We start from the raw sequence: 13,189 nt of genomic DNA, 5'->3' as shown, positions 1-13,189 counted from the left end.
GTAATACTGATAGGCTACCTCATCTGACCTACCGGTACATCAGTAAATGACACCATCAAGGAGATTGCTGGTGATTTCTATATTCTGTTTCTAAATGCCTCGTTATTATTTTCTTCTTATCGATCAACAAATCAATTGACTAATCGTATCGTTGCAGCTCTAATCTGGTGAGAAATGCAGCCTCACATCTACGTGGTCACACAGGAGCCATTCCTTCCCCCCCCAGTAATAGCAGGGTGGCTCCACTAGATGGGAGTAGAGCTCCATTCTTAGTCTACATGTTCTCTGAGGGGAGGCTCACTCTCCAACACTTCTCCATATACAGGCGGAGCAAACTGCTTCGTCAAAAGTGAAAGTAAAATGTGTCGCAGTTAGTTCAAACAGATTCCATTTTAGACAGAATCCATTTTAGACAAAGCAAGAGGAGGGAAACGGGCTGAGGGCGAGGCGGTGAGTGTTTTTACAACATTTGTGTTATTTGACTGTACCTAAAGTCTGTGAGTCAGTTGTCTAATGAACGGGGTCGACTGCCTTCACATTCAAATGTAGGCTACTACATGTTGTCATGTTATTACATAATGCAGTGTTACAGGGAGAGAGAGAGACAGAGAGCGACTCAAACTTGACACTAGGCCTATACACCAAGCTAAATTGGTATTGTAACGGAAATATTGATATCATATCGAATTGGAATATAATTGAATCAGGAAATCAATGGTAATACCCAGCCCTCTAACAGAGAGAGAAAATAATATGTTGTTGACTTGATGCAGGCAGCTCAGGACTTCAGGTTGTGGCCGTCTGTCTAATCTGCTTCACAGAGGCCTAACAGGCCTACATCCTCTGTCTGATCTGCTTCACAGAGGCCTAACAGGCCTACATGCATCTGTCTGATCTGCTTCACAGAGGCCTAACAGGCCTACATCCTCTGTCTGAACTGCTTCACAGAGGCCTAACAGGTCTACATCCTCTGTCTGATCTGCTTCACAACGGCCTAACAGACCTACATCCTCTGTCTGATCTGCTTCACAGAGGCCTAACACGCCTACATGCATCAACTTGCCTGCCAGAAGAACACTGTTTTGCCAGTTCAATCCTGTTTGGGTGTGAATTTTTCCTTTCCTACTGTAGGATGGTTGGGGATTGACCCGCCCTAAATCCCCCCCCCTTCCCTGACAGTGTTGGTGGTAACTCATTACAAAAGTGACATATTACATGTAATATATTACTTTTAGCAGTAACTCAGTCAAATAACATTACTTATAGGATTTCAGTAATATTATACCAGTTCCTTTGTCAAGTAAGTTACTCTTTCAAGTTACTTCTTTTTATTTTTTATCAAAGCACATAATTTAAATGAAGATACAATCATTTCCTAATCAAACAGTTTTTTTATTGCAAATAACCACTATAGATGACAATAACAAAGGAAAATAATAACATTTTGAATTTTGGATTGTTTACACTGACTGAGTATTTTTCGGGATGGTTCAGGGGCGGCGATGTCATTCTGGTGCTACTGGTGTTTTGGTGAAAGTAATGCAAAAGTACTGTAATAAGTAATGAGTTACTCTACGCAGACAGTAATATTGTAAAGTAACGTATTACTTTCAAATGAAAGTAACTAGTAGTACACTTTGAAAGTAACTTGCCCAACACTGCCCCCTGATTCTCCTCCCATTTTCTCCCCAATTGTACTTGGCCAATTTCCCCCCCTGCTGCCCCGGTCGCTGCCTCACCTTCTGCTGATCTGGGGAGAGCCGTAGACTAGCACCATGCTTCCTCCGACACATGCACAGTTGCCAGCCGCTTCTTTTCACCTGACAGCGGGAAGCAGGACGTAGCACGTGGGAGGATCACGCTATTCCCACAAGTTCCCTTCCGCCCCAAACAGGCGCCCCTGACTGACCAGAGGAGGCGCCAGTGCAGCAACCAGGACACATACCCTCAATCCGGCTTCCCACCCGCAGACACAGCCAATTGTGTCTGTATGGATGCGCGACCAAGCCGGATGTAACATGGGGGCGCAAACCTGTGACCCTCATGTTGGTAGGCAGGGAATCTACCGCTACATTACCCGGATGCCAGGATCCGCCCTAATCTACCTCTGATTGGGTTGGATTTAGGCATGAAAATATCAGGGTAAGCCAATCAGAGGCAGAGTAGGGCGGGTCAATCCCCAACCATACTAAGAAAGAAACTATTGCATGCAGTTTGTGGATTTAGTCTTCAGAACAATAGCTTGAAAACATGGTGTAATGGTGACATAGGACATAGGTCCCCATACTTCTCCATGCCAAGACCCCCCAAATAGCCTTAGCCTTTGGCCGCGGCCCCCCTATTGCAAGATGTATTTAAAAACCCATTGACAATAGTATTGAAAATGTCATACACCCTCAGAGGCTATAGGGAAAAGGGTCCATAGGGATAGGAAGGTCGTAGATGGTCATGCTTCGAGGGCTGGTTAGAGAGAGTATAGCTAGCTGGATGTGGGTGGTGGGAGGGGGTATGGGGGTCAAGGAAGGGGGCAGGGCTGGGGAAAATGGGCTGTAGCTAGGGATATGAAGGTCATAGAGAGTCGAGATTTGAGGGGTGGGTTGAGGAAATGTATACGGCATGGCTGAGCAATTTGTGGCCGGCGAGCCAAGTTTGGCCCTCGCTCTGTTTGTTTTGGCCCACCATGGATTTGACACACACAAAATGCATAACACTGTTAGCGTCATGTTAGTCTATGAAAACACTGACATTTGACACTGATTTCATGTTCGGAAATGTAAACTACACACACACACACGCAGGCACACACACACACACACACACACACACACACACACACACACACACACACACACACACAATATTACTGTCTGTCAGAGGCTGTGGCGGGCTTATTTTTAAAGCTAGAGTGATTAAACTTATTCATGACCCGGCTCGTGGAGCCATGACCAAAATGGGAGAGGCACGATTTAAAGTGGAAAGTAGTAACAATTTTAATTAATCAAAAGGTAACCAAATATACAAAAACCCCAAAATGTATATGAGGTGGTGTGGTGTATACTGTATGTATATGGTCTAGGGGGATCTAAGTGGTGGGAGCGGGCGTGATGATTAATAAGGGGCGGGGCTAGGGGAAGTGGGCGTAGCTAGGGATAGGAAGGGCATACAGAGTCGTGATTCGAGGGGTGGGTAGAGGGAGTGGTTGGGGGGATGTGGTTGGTTTTGGGGTAGGGGTAGGACCATTTTCCATGATGAAAACATTTAGCCGTGGTGTTGAGGTCCTCCCATACATTGTGTAAGATATTGGCTGAATTGTCACGCCACTGCGTTGTGGGCTTCAAGGTATTTGTGCGTGTCTGAGTCTGGACAGACATGATGTAGACAGCTGACTTGTATGAGTCTGGACAGACATGATGTAGACAGCTGACTTGTAGAGTCTGGACAGACATGATGTAGACTGCTGACTTGTATGAGTCTGGACAGATTTGATGTAGACTGCTGACATGTGGAGTCTGGAAAGACATGATGTAGACTGCTGACTTGTATGAGTCTGGACAGACATAGATGTAGACTGCTGACTTGTAGAGTCTGGACAGACATGATGTAGACTGCTGACTTGTATGAGTCTGGACAGAAATGGATGTAGACTGCTGACTTGTAGAGTATGGACAGCCATGATGTAGACTGCTGGCTTGTATGAGTCTGGACATACATGCTGTAGACTGCTGACTTGTATGCGTCTGGACAGACATGATGTAGACTGCTGACTTGTATGAGTCTGGACAGACATGATGTAGCCAGCTGACTTGACTGAGTCTGGACATACATGATGTAGTCTGCTGACTTGTCTGAGTCTGGACAGACATTATGTAGACTGCTGACTTGTAGAGTCTGGGCAGACATGATGTAGACTGCTGACTTGTATGAGTCTGGACAGACATGATGTAGACTGCTGACTTGTATGAGTCTGGACAGACATGATGTAGACAGCTGACTTGACTGAGTCTGGACAGACATGATGTAGACTGCTGACTTGTCTGAGTCTGGACAGACATTATGTAGACTGCTGACTTGTAGAGTCTGGCCAGCCATGATGTAGACTGCTGACTTGAATGAGTCTGGACAGACATGATGTAGCCTGCTGACTGGTATGAGTCTGGACAGACACGATGTAGACAGCTGACTTGTATGAGTCTGGACAGACATGATGTAGACTGCTGACTTGTATGAGTCTGGACAGACATGATGCAGACTGCTGACTTGTTGGTGCACTTGGTGGAGGAATACATCTACGATGCAGTATTTCTAGATTTATCAATGAAAAGTTAAGCCACTTTATTCTACAAATCCTTATACTGTGTGTGTGTGTGTGTGTGTGTGTGTGTGTGTGTGTGTGTGTGTGTGTGTGTGTGTGTGTGTGTGTGTGTGTGTGTGTGTGTGTGTGTGTGTGTGACTGTGTGTGCGCGCGTGTGCGTGTTTGTGTTTCTCCTCTCAGGCTTGCTCAAGCCCAAAATATGAGTGTGTGTGTGGAGGGCAGAATAGAGTCCCCAGCACCCAGCTGTCTGTCTGTGAAGAGTGACCAGGCTCTACCTCCAGACCTCAGTGATGAACCTGGACCTTCAGACACAAAGTAAGAGGACTGTTATACTGTCAGCCTACATGATAAAACCTGAGTCATAATGATGAAGCAACTTTACTAGAACTAATGATGGTATAAAACATTTGTGTTTCCAGAGGTCAGTACCACAGGCAGAGAGCAGAGTCTCCAGTACCCAGCTGTCTGTCTATGAAGAGTGACCGCTCTAAAGGATTCCCTCTAAACTTCAGTGATGAACCTGGACCTTCAGACACAAAGTAAGACACCTGTTTATACTGTCAGCCTACCTGATAAAACCTGAGTCATAATGATGAAGGAACTTTACTAGAACTAATGATGGTATAAATTATTTGTGTTTCCAGAGGTCAGTACCACATGCAGAGAGCAGAGTCTCCAGTACCCAGCTGTTTGTCTATGAAGAGTGACCGCTCTAAAGGATTCCCTCTAAACTTCAGTGATGAACCTGGACCTTCAGACACAAAGTAAGATGACTGTTTATACTGTCAGCCTACCTGATAAAACCTGATTCACAATGATTAACACATTGAGTGCCAAGGACGTCTCTGGACGTCCTAAAAAAATGTAACGAGGAGTGCCAAGGACGTCTGTGGACGTCCTAAAATCATAATTCATATTATTCCATAATTCTGCTGTTTAAGGTCGTACCTAGCCAGTGAGCATGAATCCCTTCAAGGGATCACACGGCGCCACCTTAAACATTGACACGGAAGCTGCGCCACCCACCTCAGATCCTTTACTTTGTGCAGGAGACAGCAGGGAAAGACGTGATCAAAGGGGAAACCGTGGCATGCTTCAGCCAGAGCCGTATAGATTGCTCTGTCTGCAGCGGACAGTGGGCTCGGCTGCATCCGCGCTCACAACTGAGCTCTTCTGGTTCTATCTATCTCCACATGATTCCCTGCCAGAAAGCCAGCATCCGAAGCCGAACGGCCAAGCCTTTTCGTTCAGTCGCGTTTGGCATTTGTGAGAAAACAAACTCTGTGCGTGTGGGGAGGAGCCCGCAGCTCAGAGGTGGAGAGGGGGGGGGGGGGGGAGAGGGGGGGGGGGGGGGGGGGCACGCAGGCTGCACAGAAACCACACCACGCCACCACATCAGAAAACACCAGCCAGAGTCAGTGAATGTGCTCGAAATTAGAGTGCAAAAGGTATTCATAAAAGTGACTATATCTTGGAAAGTAAAAAAACCCCACAGAAAACCCTTGAAAGTGTTTTCAGAGGCTGTCATTTCATAATGGAACTGTCTAGAAACAAAATTTCTTCTTTGGAAGAAGCAGGAGTGTTCAATGTTTCATTAAAGTCCAGCCCTGTCAATATAGCCCTAATAGAAAAAATTCTATAGCTGTTTTCAACTGAATGGAAGTGAATCTGGCACAGGCTGCAGACAATTTTACTGAAGCGCTGTGGCACTCAATGTGTTAAGGTACTTTACTAGAACTAATGATGGTATAAATTATTTGTGTTTCCAGAGGTCAGTACCACATGCAGAGAGCAGAGTCTCCACTACCCAGCTCTCTGTCTATGACGAGTGACCGCTCTAAAGGATTCCCTCTAAACTTCAGTGATGAACCTGGACCTTCAGACACAAAGTAAGACACCTGTTTATACTGTCAGCCTACCTGATAAAACCTGAGTCATAATGATGAAGGAACTTTACTAGAACTAATGATGGTATAAATTATTTGTGTTTCCAGAGGTCAGTACCACATGCAGAGAGCAGAGTCTCCAGTACCCAGCTGTTTGTCTATGAAGAGTGACCGCTCTAAAGGATTCCCTCTAAACTTCAGTGATGAACCTGGACCTTCAGACACAAAGTAAGATGACTGTTTATACTGTCAGCCTACCTGATAAAACCTGATTCACAATGATTAACACATTGAGTGCCAAGGACGTCTCTGGACGTCCTAAAAAAATGTAACGAGGAGTGCCAAGGACGTCTGTGGACGTCCTAAAATCATAATTCATATTATTCCATAATTCTGCTGTTTAAGGTCGTACCTAGCCAGTGAGCATGAATCCCTTCAAGGGATCACACGGCGCCACCTTAAACATTGACACGGAAGCTGCGCCACCCACCTCAGATCCTTTACTTTGTGCAGGAGACAGCAGGGAAAGACGTGATCAAAGGGGAAACCGTGGCATGCTTCAGCCAGAGCCGTATAGATTGCTCTGTCTGCAGCGGACAGTGGGCTCGGCTGCATCCGCGCTCACAACTGAGCTCTTCTGGTTCTATCTATCTCCACATGATTCCCTGCCAGAAAGCCAGCATCCGAAGCCGAACGGCCAAGCCTTTTCGTTCAGTCGCGTTTGGCATTTGTGAGAAAACAAACTCTGTGCGTGTGGGGAGGAGCCCGCAGCTCAGAGGTGGAGAGGGGGGGGGGGGGGGGAGGGGGGGGGGGGGGGGGGGGCACGCAGGCTGCACAGAAACCACACCACGCCACCACATCAGAAAACACCAGCCAGAGTCAGTGAATGTGCTCGAAATTAGAGTGCAAAAGGTATTCATAAAAGTGACTATATCTTGGAAAGTAAAAAAACCCCACAGAAAACCCTTGAAAGTGTTTTCAGAGGCTGTCATTTCATAATGGAACTGTCTAGAAACAAAATTTCTTCTTTGGAAGAAGCAGGAGTGTTCAATGTTTCATTAAAGTCCAGCCCTGTCAATATAGCCCTAATAGAAAAAATTCTATAGCTGTTTTCAACTGAATGGAAGTGAATCTGGCACAGGCTGCAGACAATTTTACTGAAGCGCTGTGGCACTCAATGTGTTAAGGTACTTTACTAGAACTAATGATGGTATAAATTATTTGTGTTTCCAGAGGTCAGTACCACATGCAGAGAGCAGAGTCTCCACTACCCAGCTCTCTGTCTATGACGAGTGACCGCTCTAAAGGATTCCCTGTAAACGTCAGTGATGAACCTGGACCTTCAGACACAAAGTAAGACGCCTGTTTATACTGTCAGCCTACCTGATAAAACCTAAGTCATGAAGGAACTTTACTAGAACTAATAATGGTCTAAAACATTTGTGTTTCCAGAGGTCAGTACCACAGGCAGAGAGCAGAGTCTCCAGTACCCAGTTGTCTGTCTATGAAGAGTGACCGCTCTAAAGGATTCCCTCTAAACTTCAGTGATGAACCTGGACCTTCAGACACAAAGTAAGAGGACTGTTTATACTGTCAGCCTACCTGATAAAACCGGATTCACAATGATTAAGGTACTTTACTAGAACTAATGATGGTATTAATAATTTGTGTTTCCAGAGGTCAGTACCACAGGCAGAGAGCAGAGTCTCCAGTACCCAGCTGTCTGTCTATGAAGAGTGATCGCTCTAAAGGATTCCCTCTAAACTTCAGTAATGAACCTGGACCTTCAGCCACTAGGTAAGAGGAGTGTTACTAGCGGTATAGTCAAAACAATGTCTCAATCACTACTGAGCACCAACAATTCAGCATAATCCCAATAATATTATAGGAATAGTCTGCCCTATATGATACCATAAAGCAGGGGTTCCCAACCTTTTTTGTGCCGCGGAAGATAGATGGGGAAAAAAGTCGCGGGCCGGTTGTTAATTTTAATAAAAAACAAACAAACAAACCAACAAACAAACAAACAAAAAACCAAAACATAGGCTATAATATTATAGGCTGTGTGGTAGTTGAAACATAGTTTCAAGTTGACGTTTATTTATATTTGTAGTTTGTAAAAAAAAAAAAGTGGTTAGAACCACTGCCTTAAAGCATGTGTCAAACTCAAGGACCGTGGGCCAAACCCGGCCAGGCGGCATCTCATTTTATGTAGCCTGCGAGAGCTAGCAAATAATACAATTTGGGCAATACAATTCTAATTCAATTAGTTCTAATAGTTGTAGGCTACTAGTTGTCTGTTAGCTACTAGTTGTCTCTTTGCCAGTACTGATCGAATCAGTGGCAATTATGTAATACTAGTGCAGTGCCCGTTCCCCCATGCACCACCCCATGGGCGCTCCCCCCTGCACAGACACTGCACTCTGTCAGGTCCCCCTAAGCGCAGGTTTGAAGTCGATCCAACAAACGGTTCTCGAGATATGCGAAGAAAATACATACAAACAGTCCTGGAATAAGTCCAAATTGCATGAAATGCGGCACTGCACACCATCAGGGTCCGAGCAGCGCACTCCCCAAGTTTGAAGTGGATCGGACGAATGGTTCTCAAGATAAAGCACTTTTTGTGTGGCCAGTAGGTGGCGCTGTGCCGAATTACACGAAATCCGGCACTGCACTGTGTCGAGTTCCCATCAGCGCACTCCCCAAAGTTGAAGTCGAAAGATAAACCACTTTTTGTGTTGCCAGTAGGTGGCGCTGTGCCGAATTGCACAACATTCTGCACTGTTCTATGTCAGGTTCCCAGCAGCACACTCTCCAAGTTTAAAGTCGATCAGATGAATGGCTATGGAGATAAAGCACTTTTTGTGTTGCCAGTAGGTGGCGCAATGCCAAATTGCACGGAATTTAGCTCCCTGCACTCCCTTGAGTCCCCCTAAGCGCAGTCCCCAAAGTTGAAGTCGATCGGACCAACGGTTGTTGAGATAAACAGCATTTTGTATGTTGCCAGTAGGTGGCGCTATGCCGAATTGCACGGAAACAGGGCACTGCACTGCACAATAGGGCACACTCCCAACCCTACTTACACAGGATGGGGGTTCCCGGAAGTGGCATGGCCCTAGAGCAGTGATACTCAACTTGTGGCCAGGGGGCAAGATGCGGCCCGCGACAGGGTGCAGAGTGGCCCCTCGACCATTTCCTAATAATTTCACTTTAGTTTTCATTGTGAATTAGAATCTAATTCACAATAATAACTAATGTGAAATAAAGTTTGGCTGAGCTCCAGTTAAATTGTCAAATACCGCCCTCTGCTCGCTACCCAGGCACTTATGTACAGTATGTACTTAACTTAACTAACTATCCGATGTGCACAACATTGTCAGACTAAACTCCGGCTGACACCCCAAAAAACTACAATCCACTACAGAAAAATGTATACTGTTTGTTTATTAAGTTGAGTATCCCTGCCCTAGAGGATATTATTTCTGAATGCGTGACTCATTATAGCCTACCATTATAGCCACATAAAAAACTGAACTCTACTGATTATTTCCCCTTGATTTTATTCATGACAGACATGCATATTTGGACAGGCACATACTGTACATAGGAGGAGATTTCTTCACCCTCTCCTCTTAACTCATTCATGGCCAAAGACGTCTTTGACGTGTTATCAGGAATAGCCCAGAGGGCCAATGACGTGTTTGACGTGTTTTTGTTTTTATTACTGCAGCGCGTAGTTCAAAGACTTCCCCAGCCTGTGACATGTTATCAGGTCCCTAGCCTCAAAGTCAAGCCGACAACACGCGATCAAACACATACCGCAGCTGTTGTTTTGAAATGAGCAGGAGGAAAAACAGAAAACAGAGAAACGCGCTTCCTTGTAGAGAGGAGAAACGCCATTGAAACGCCCCTCGGCGCGCTGCACTGGTCGCCTTGCTGCAGGGCGAACCTGGATTGAGTTGTTCGCGGAAGTCAAACCCATGACGAACATGATCGATCCGGTTCCAGCGCCTGGTCCCAAAGCCAAGCCGGACCCGTTCCTGTGTCGCAGCATTCGTCCCAGCCCGAACGAGAGGAGGAAAACGAGGCAGAGGCAGAGGAGGCTAGACGCTGATCTCAGACCAGTTTGGTGGTCCCCTCCTATGCTAATTTGCGGGGGAAGGAGGTGCGATCCAGCAGCAGCGGTGGACAGAACTCTCTCTGTGTGTGTGTGTGTGTGTGTGTGTGTGTGTGTGTGTGTGTGTCTGTGTGTGTGTCTGTCTGTCTGTCTGTCTGTCTGCACACTCACTCACACTGAGTAAACTGTATTGTTGAATGTAAAAAAAGCACTTCATGTATATATATATATATATATATATATATATATATATATATATATTTTGTCATTTGTGTCATAATGAATAATATTTACATGTCTGATGTCAATACAGTTCAAAATAAAAGAATTGAGAGTGAGTTCTGCCTGAGATTGTGTCGTTTACAAAAATGGCCTTTTCTCCTGTTTGTCTTCTCAGAGAGACGTTTTTGGTGAAAACAGGGTGTATATAAATGGCTATAAGTAGAGTACAGAACATGCTAAAAGCTCACTTTTTTTTCCCTGGTGAACCCAGAGACGTACATCTTCATTTTGAGGTATTGCAAATCACTTTGGTGCTAATAGATAATTTACTGTGGGTCTTGAAAGATGACCAACAATTATGAAAATCTTTGGCCTGTGCTAAATATTGGCAGTTCTAAACTGGCCATGAATGAGTTAATTGGAACCTGAGGAGAGATGCTGCCCCCCCTAAATACAGGGTCGTTCCTCTGTTTACTCTCTCAGTAGGTGTGAACGGCCCTAATTAAAGCTGCGGCTTAGGGCTGAAGGAGCAGAACTGAAGGAGCAGAACTGAACGCGTCCGAATCGCACAGAAACGGGTCGCCATCAGCGCACCCCCCGAGTTTCAAGTCGATCCGACCAACGGTTCTCGAGATACACGAAGGACAGAGAGACAGATAGACGGTATCGTTATTATAGTATAGATGATAACAAGTAGGCTAGATACATAATATCGTGTTACATTTACAACCGGCCCTTTGAGGGCAACCATAATGCTGATGTGGTACGGGATGAAATTGAGTTTGACATCTCTGTCTTAAAGGATGAACATATGGGGCCCTATTCTCCCACAGGCCTTCGGCGCAAAAACTGGCCTTACACGCAAAAAAAACGTGCCTTGCGCCTGCCTCGGGAAGATATCAACATGGCTTTGATGTTTCAGGCTCCATCTGGGCCCTTCTTGATCTAACTTCGTTCTCTCTCTCTCTTAAAAAAAAAACTAACCTAAACTTGTACCACTAACCTAAACTTGTACCACTGTTCCTTCAGAACTTGTAGTTGTCATAGACTGTACTCCATAGTTGATTGCTCTATTGCTGACAAAAATGTGTTATTGTAAGTCGCTTTGGATAAAAGCGTCTGCCAAATGACGTAATGTAATGTAATGTAATGCTTTAGGCCGCCAAATGCGCTTTAGGCTAAATGGGCGTGGCCCACTCCCTGAATGGGCGAGAATGGGCGTTTCGGCCTTAAATACCGGCCTAATGATATCTTCCGACCTGGCGTTAATTTAGCGCTTTGCGCTTTTGAAAACCAGGCCTATTCACTGCACCAGTTGCACGGAGTGCTCCTCTGGCTCTCCTCTGTCACCCTTCTCTGTGTCACTCTCTCTCTCTTGCTCATCAGTCTGAAAGGCACAATACGACTCTCTCTCTCTGACTCCCTCGCTCAGACAGACACAACACACGTCCCATAGAAAAAAGAAGTTGTAAGTTCACTGCCTGGCATGTGAAATGTCCCAGCATGCATTGGGCTAATCCATTTCGCTACTAAATAGCAACCAAATGAGCCGAAATAGATATAAAGGTAGATCTAACATATAGCCGCAAGCGGCAATGGAAGGGGTTCAAGCCTTGCGCAAATTGAACACCTAATAGTCCTTGAGGCAAATTTGTAGAGCACGTTCAGGTGAACATGTGGAAAAACGTTTCTTGAAAATAGGAGAAATGGCGTAGGAGTTACAAATAGGTGTGAAGTTATGGCATATTTTGTGTTAGGCCACGCCCACTTTTAGGGTCTGCAGCGCCCTCTTTTGCTCAATTTGCAAAATAGCATGTTAGAAATGCCATTCCAGATCAGGCTGAGAAGTTCGAAACCGATTATGCGAATGGACTTGATTTACAGCTATCATGCTTACACCATAGACCCCGCCCAATTTCACCAATGATGACAAAACTACTGATCTTGACTAGGACATCCTCCCTGATATATCTGCCAAGTTTTGCGACCATTGAACAAACAGGTGCAGAGTTATGGCCTTTTTTGTGTTAGGCCACGCCCATTTCTGGCGTTTATGGCGCGCCCTTTTGGTCGAATTGCACAGCATTTGACACGCTTGGTCTGGGAGGGTCTCCGAAGACCCCCTGCAAGTTTAGTGAAGATTCCTTCATCGGTAATGAAGTTATGACAATTTAGCTGATAGGCCACGCCCTCTCACAACTTTAACGACCAATATCTCCGAAACTAAAGTAGATTTTAAAAATCCAAAATTCAGGATTGTAGAGCTTGGTCCATAGATGCTTCCTGGCGATTTTGGTGGAAATCGGTCCAACGGTCTAGGAGGAGATGTCAAAAATGTGTTTTCCAAACTTTTCCAAATATCTCAAAAAATTTCCAGACGGACCTTAAGGGTCCTTGAGGCAAATTTGTAGAGCAGGTTCACCTGATGATGTGGAAAAAGAAAGTTTGAAAATCGGACAAACGGCGTGGAAGTTATGGCCTTTAACGTAAAACCTTTGATTATAGCGCCACCTTGAGGCCGATTCGAAACATCTTTCTTGAGCAGCTACCAGCCAACAATATCTGTCATTGGGCCAAATTTCAGGTCTCTACCATTTACCAACTCACGGGAATTTGCGTCGGGGCAGATGAACAATAATAAATATAGCCGCA

At 45.3% G+C, this 13,189-nt stretch overlaps 1 protein-coding gene across 1 annotated transcript in view; it reads left to right on the top strand.

Annotated features, from left to right (window-relative positions):
* Nucleotides 1-438: 438 nt before the first annotated feature.
* LOC310775924 (uncharacterized protein) overlaps nt 439-13,189 on the top strand; it is a gene marked incomplete at its 3' end in the record, with an annotated part of 32,178 nt that continues 19,427 nt past the window's right edge. The window contains exons 1-9 of the mRNA XM_083636046.1: nt 439-450; nt 4,493-4,627; nt 4,732-4,851; nt 4,957-5,076; nt 6,082-6,201; nt 6,307-6,426; nt 7,432-7,551; nt 7,651-7,770; nt 7,876-7,995. Of these exons, the coding sequence (XP_083492172.1) occupies nt 4,512-4,627; nt 4,732-4,851; nt 4,957-5,076; nt 6,082-6,201; nt 6,307-6,426; nt 7,432-7,551; nt 7,651-7,770; nt 7,876-7,995 (956 nt within the window). The 5' untranslated portion in view covers nt 439-450; nt 4,493-4,511. The remainder of the gene's footprint in view (nt 451-4,492; nt 4,628-4,731; nt 4,852-4,956; nt 5,077-6,081; nt 6,202-6,306; nt 6,427-7,431; nt 7,552-7,650; nt 7,771-7,875; nt 7,996-13,189) is intronic.

Source organism: Poromitra crassiceps, assembly GCF_964638095.1.
Source record: "Poromitra crassiceps genome assembly, chromosome: 4".
Classification (NCBI taxonomy): Eukaryota; Metazoa; Chordata; class Actinopteri; order Beryciformes; family Melamphaidae; genus Poromitra; species Poromitra crassiceps.
This window is presented reverse-complemented; position numbering and strand designations above follow the sequence as displayed.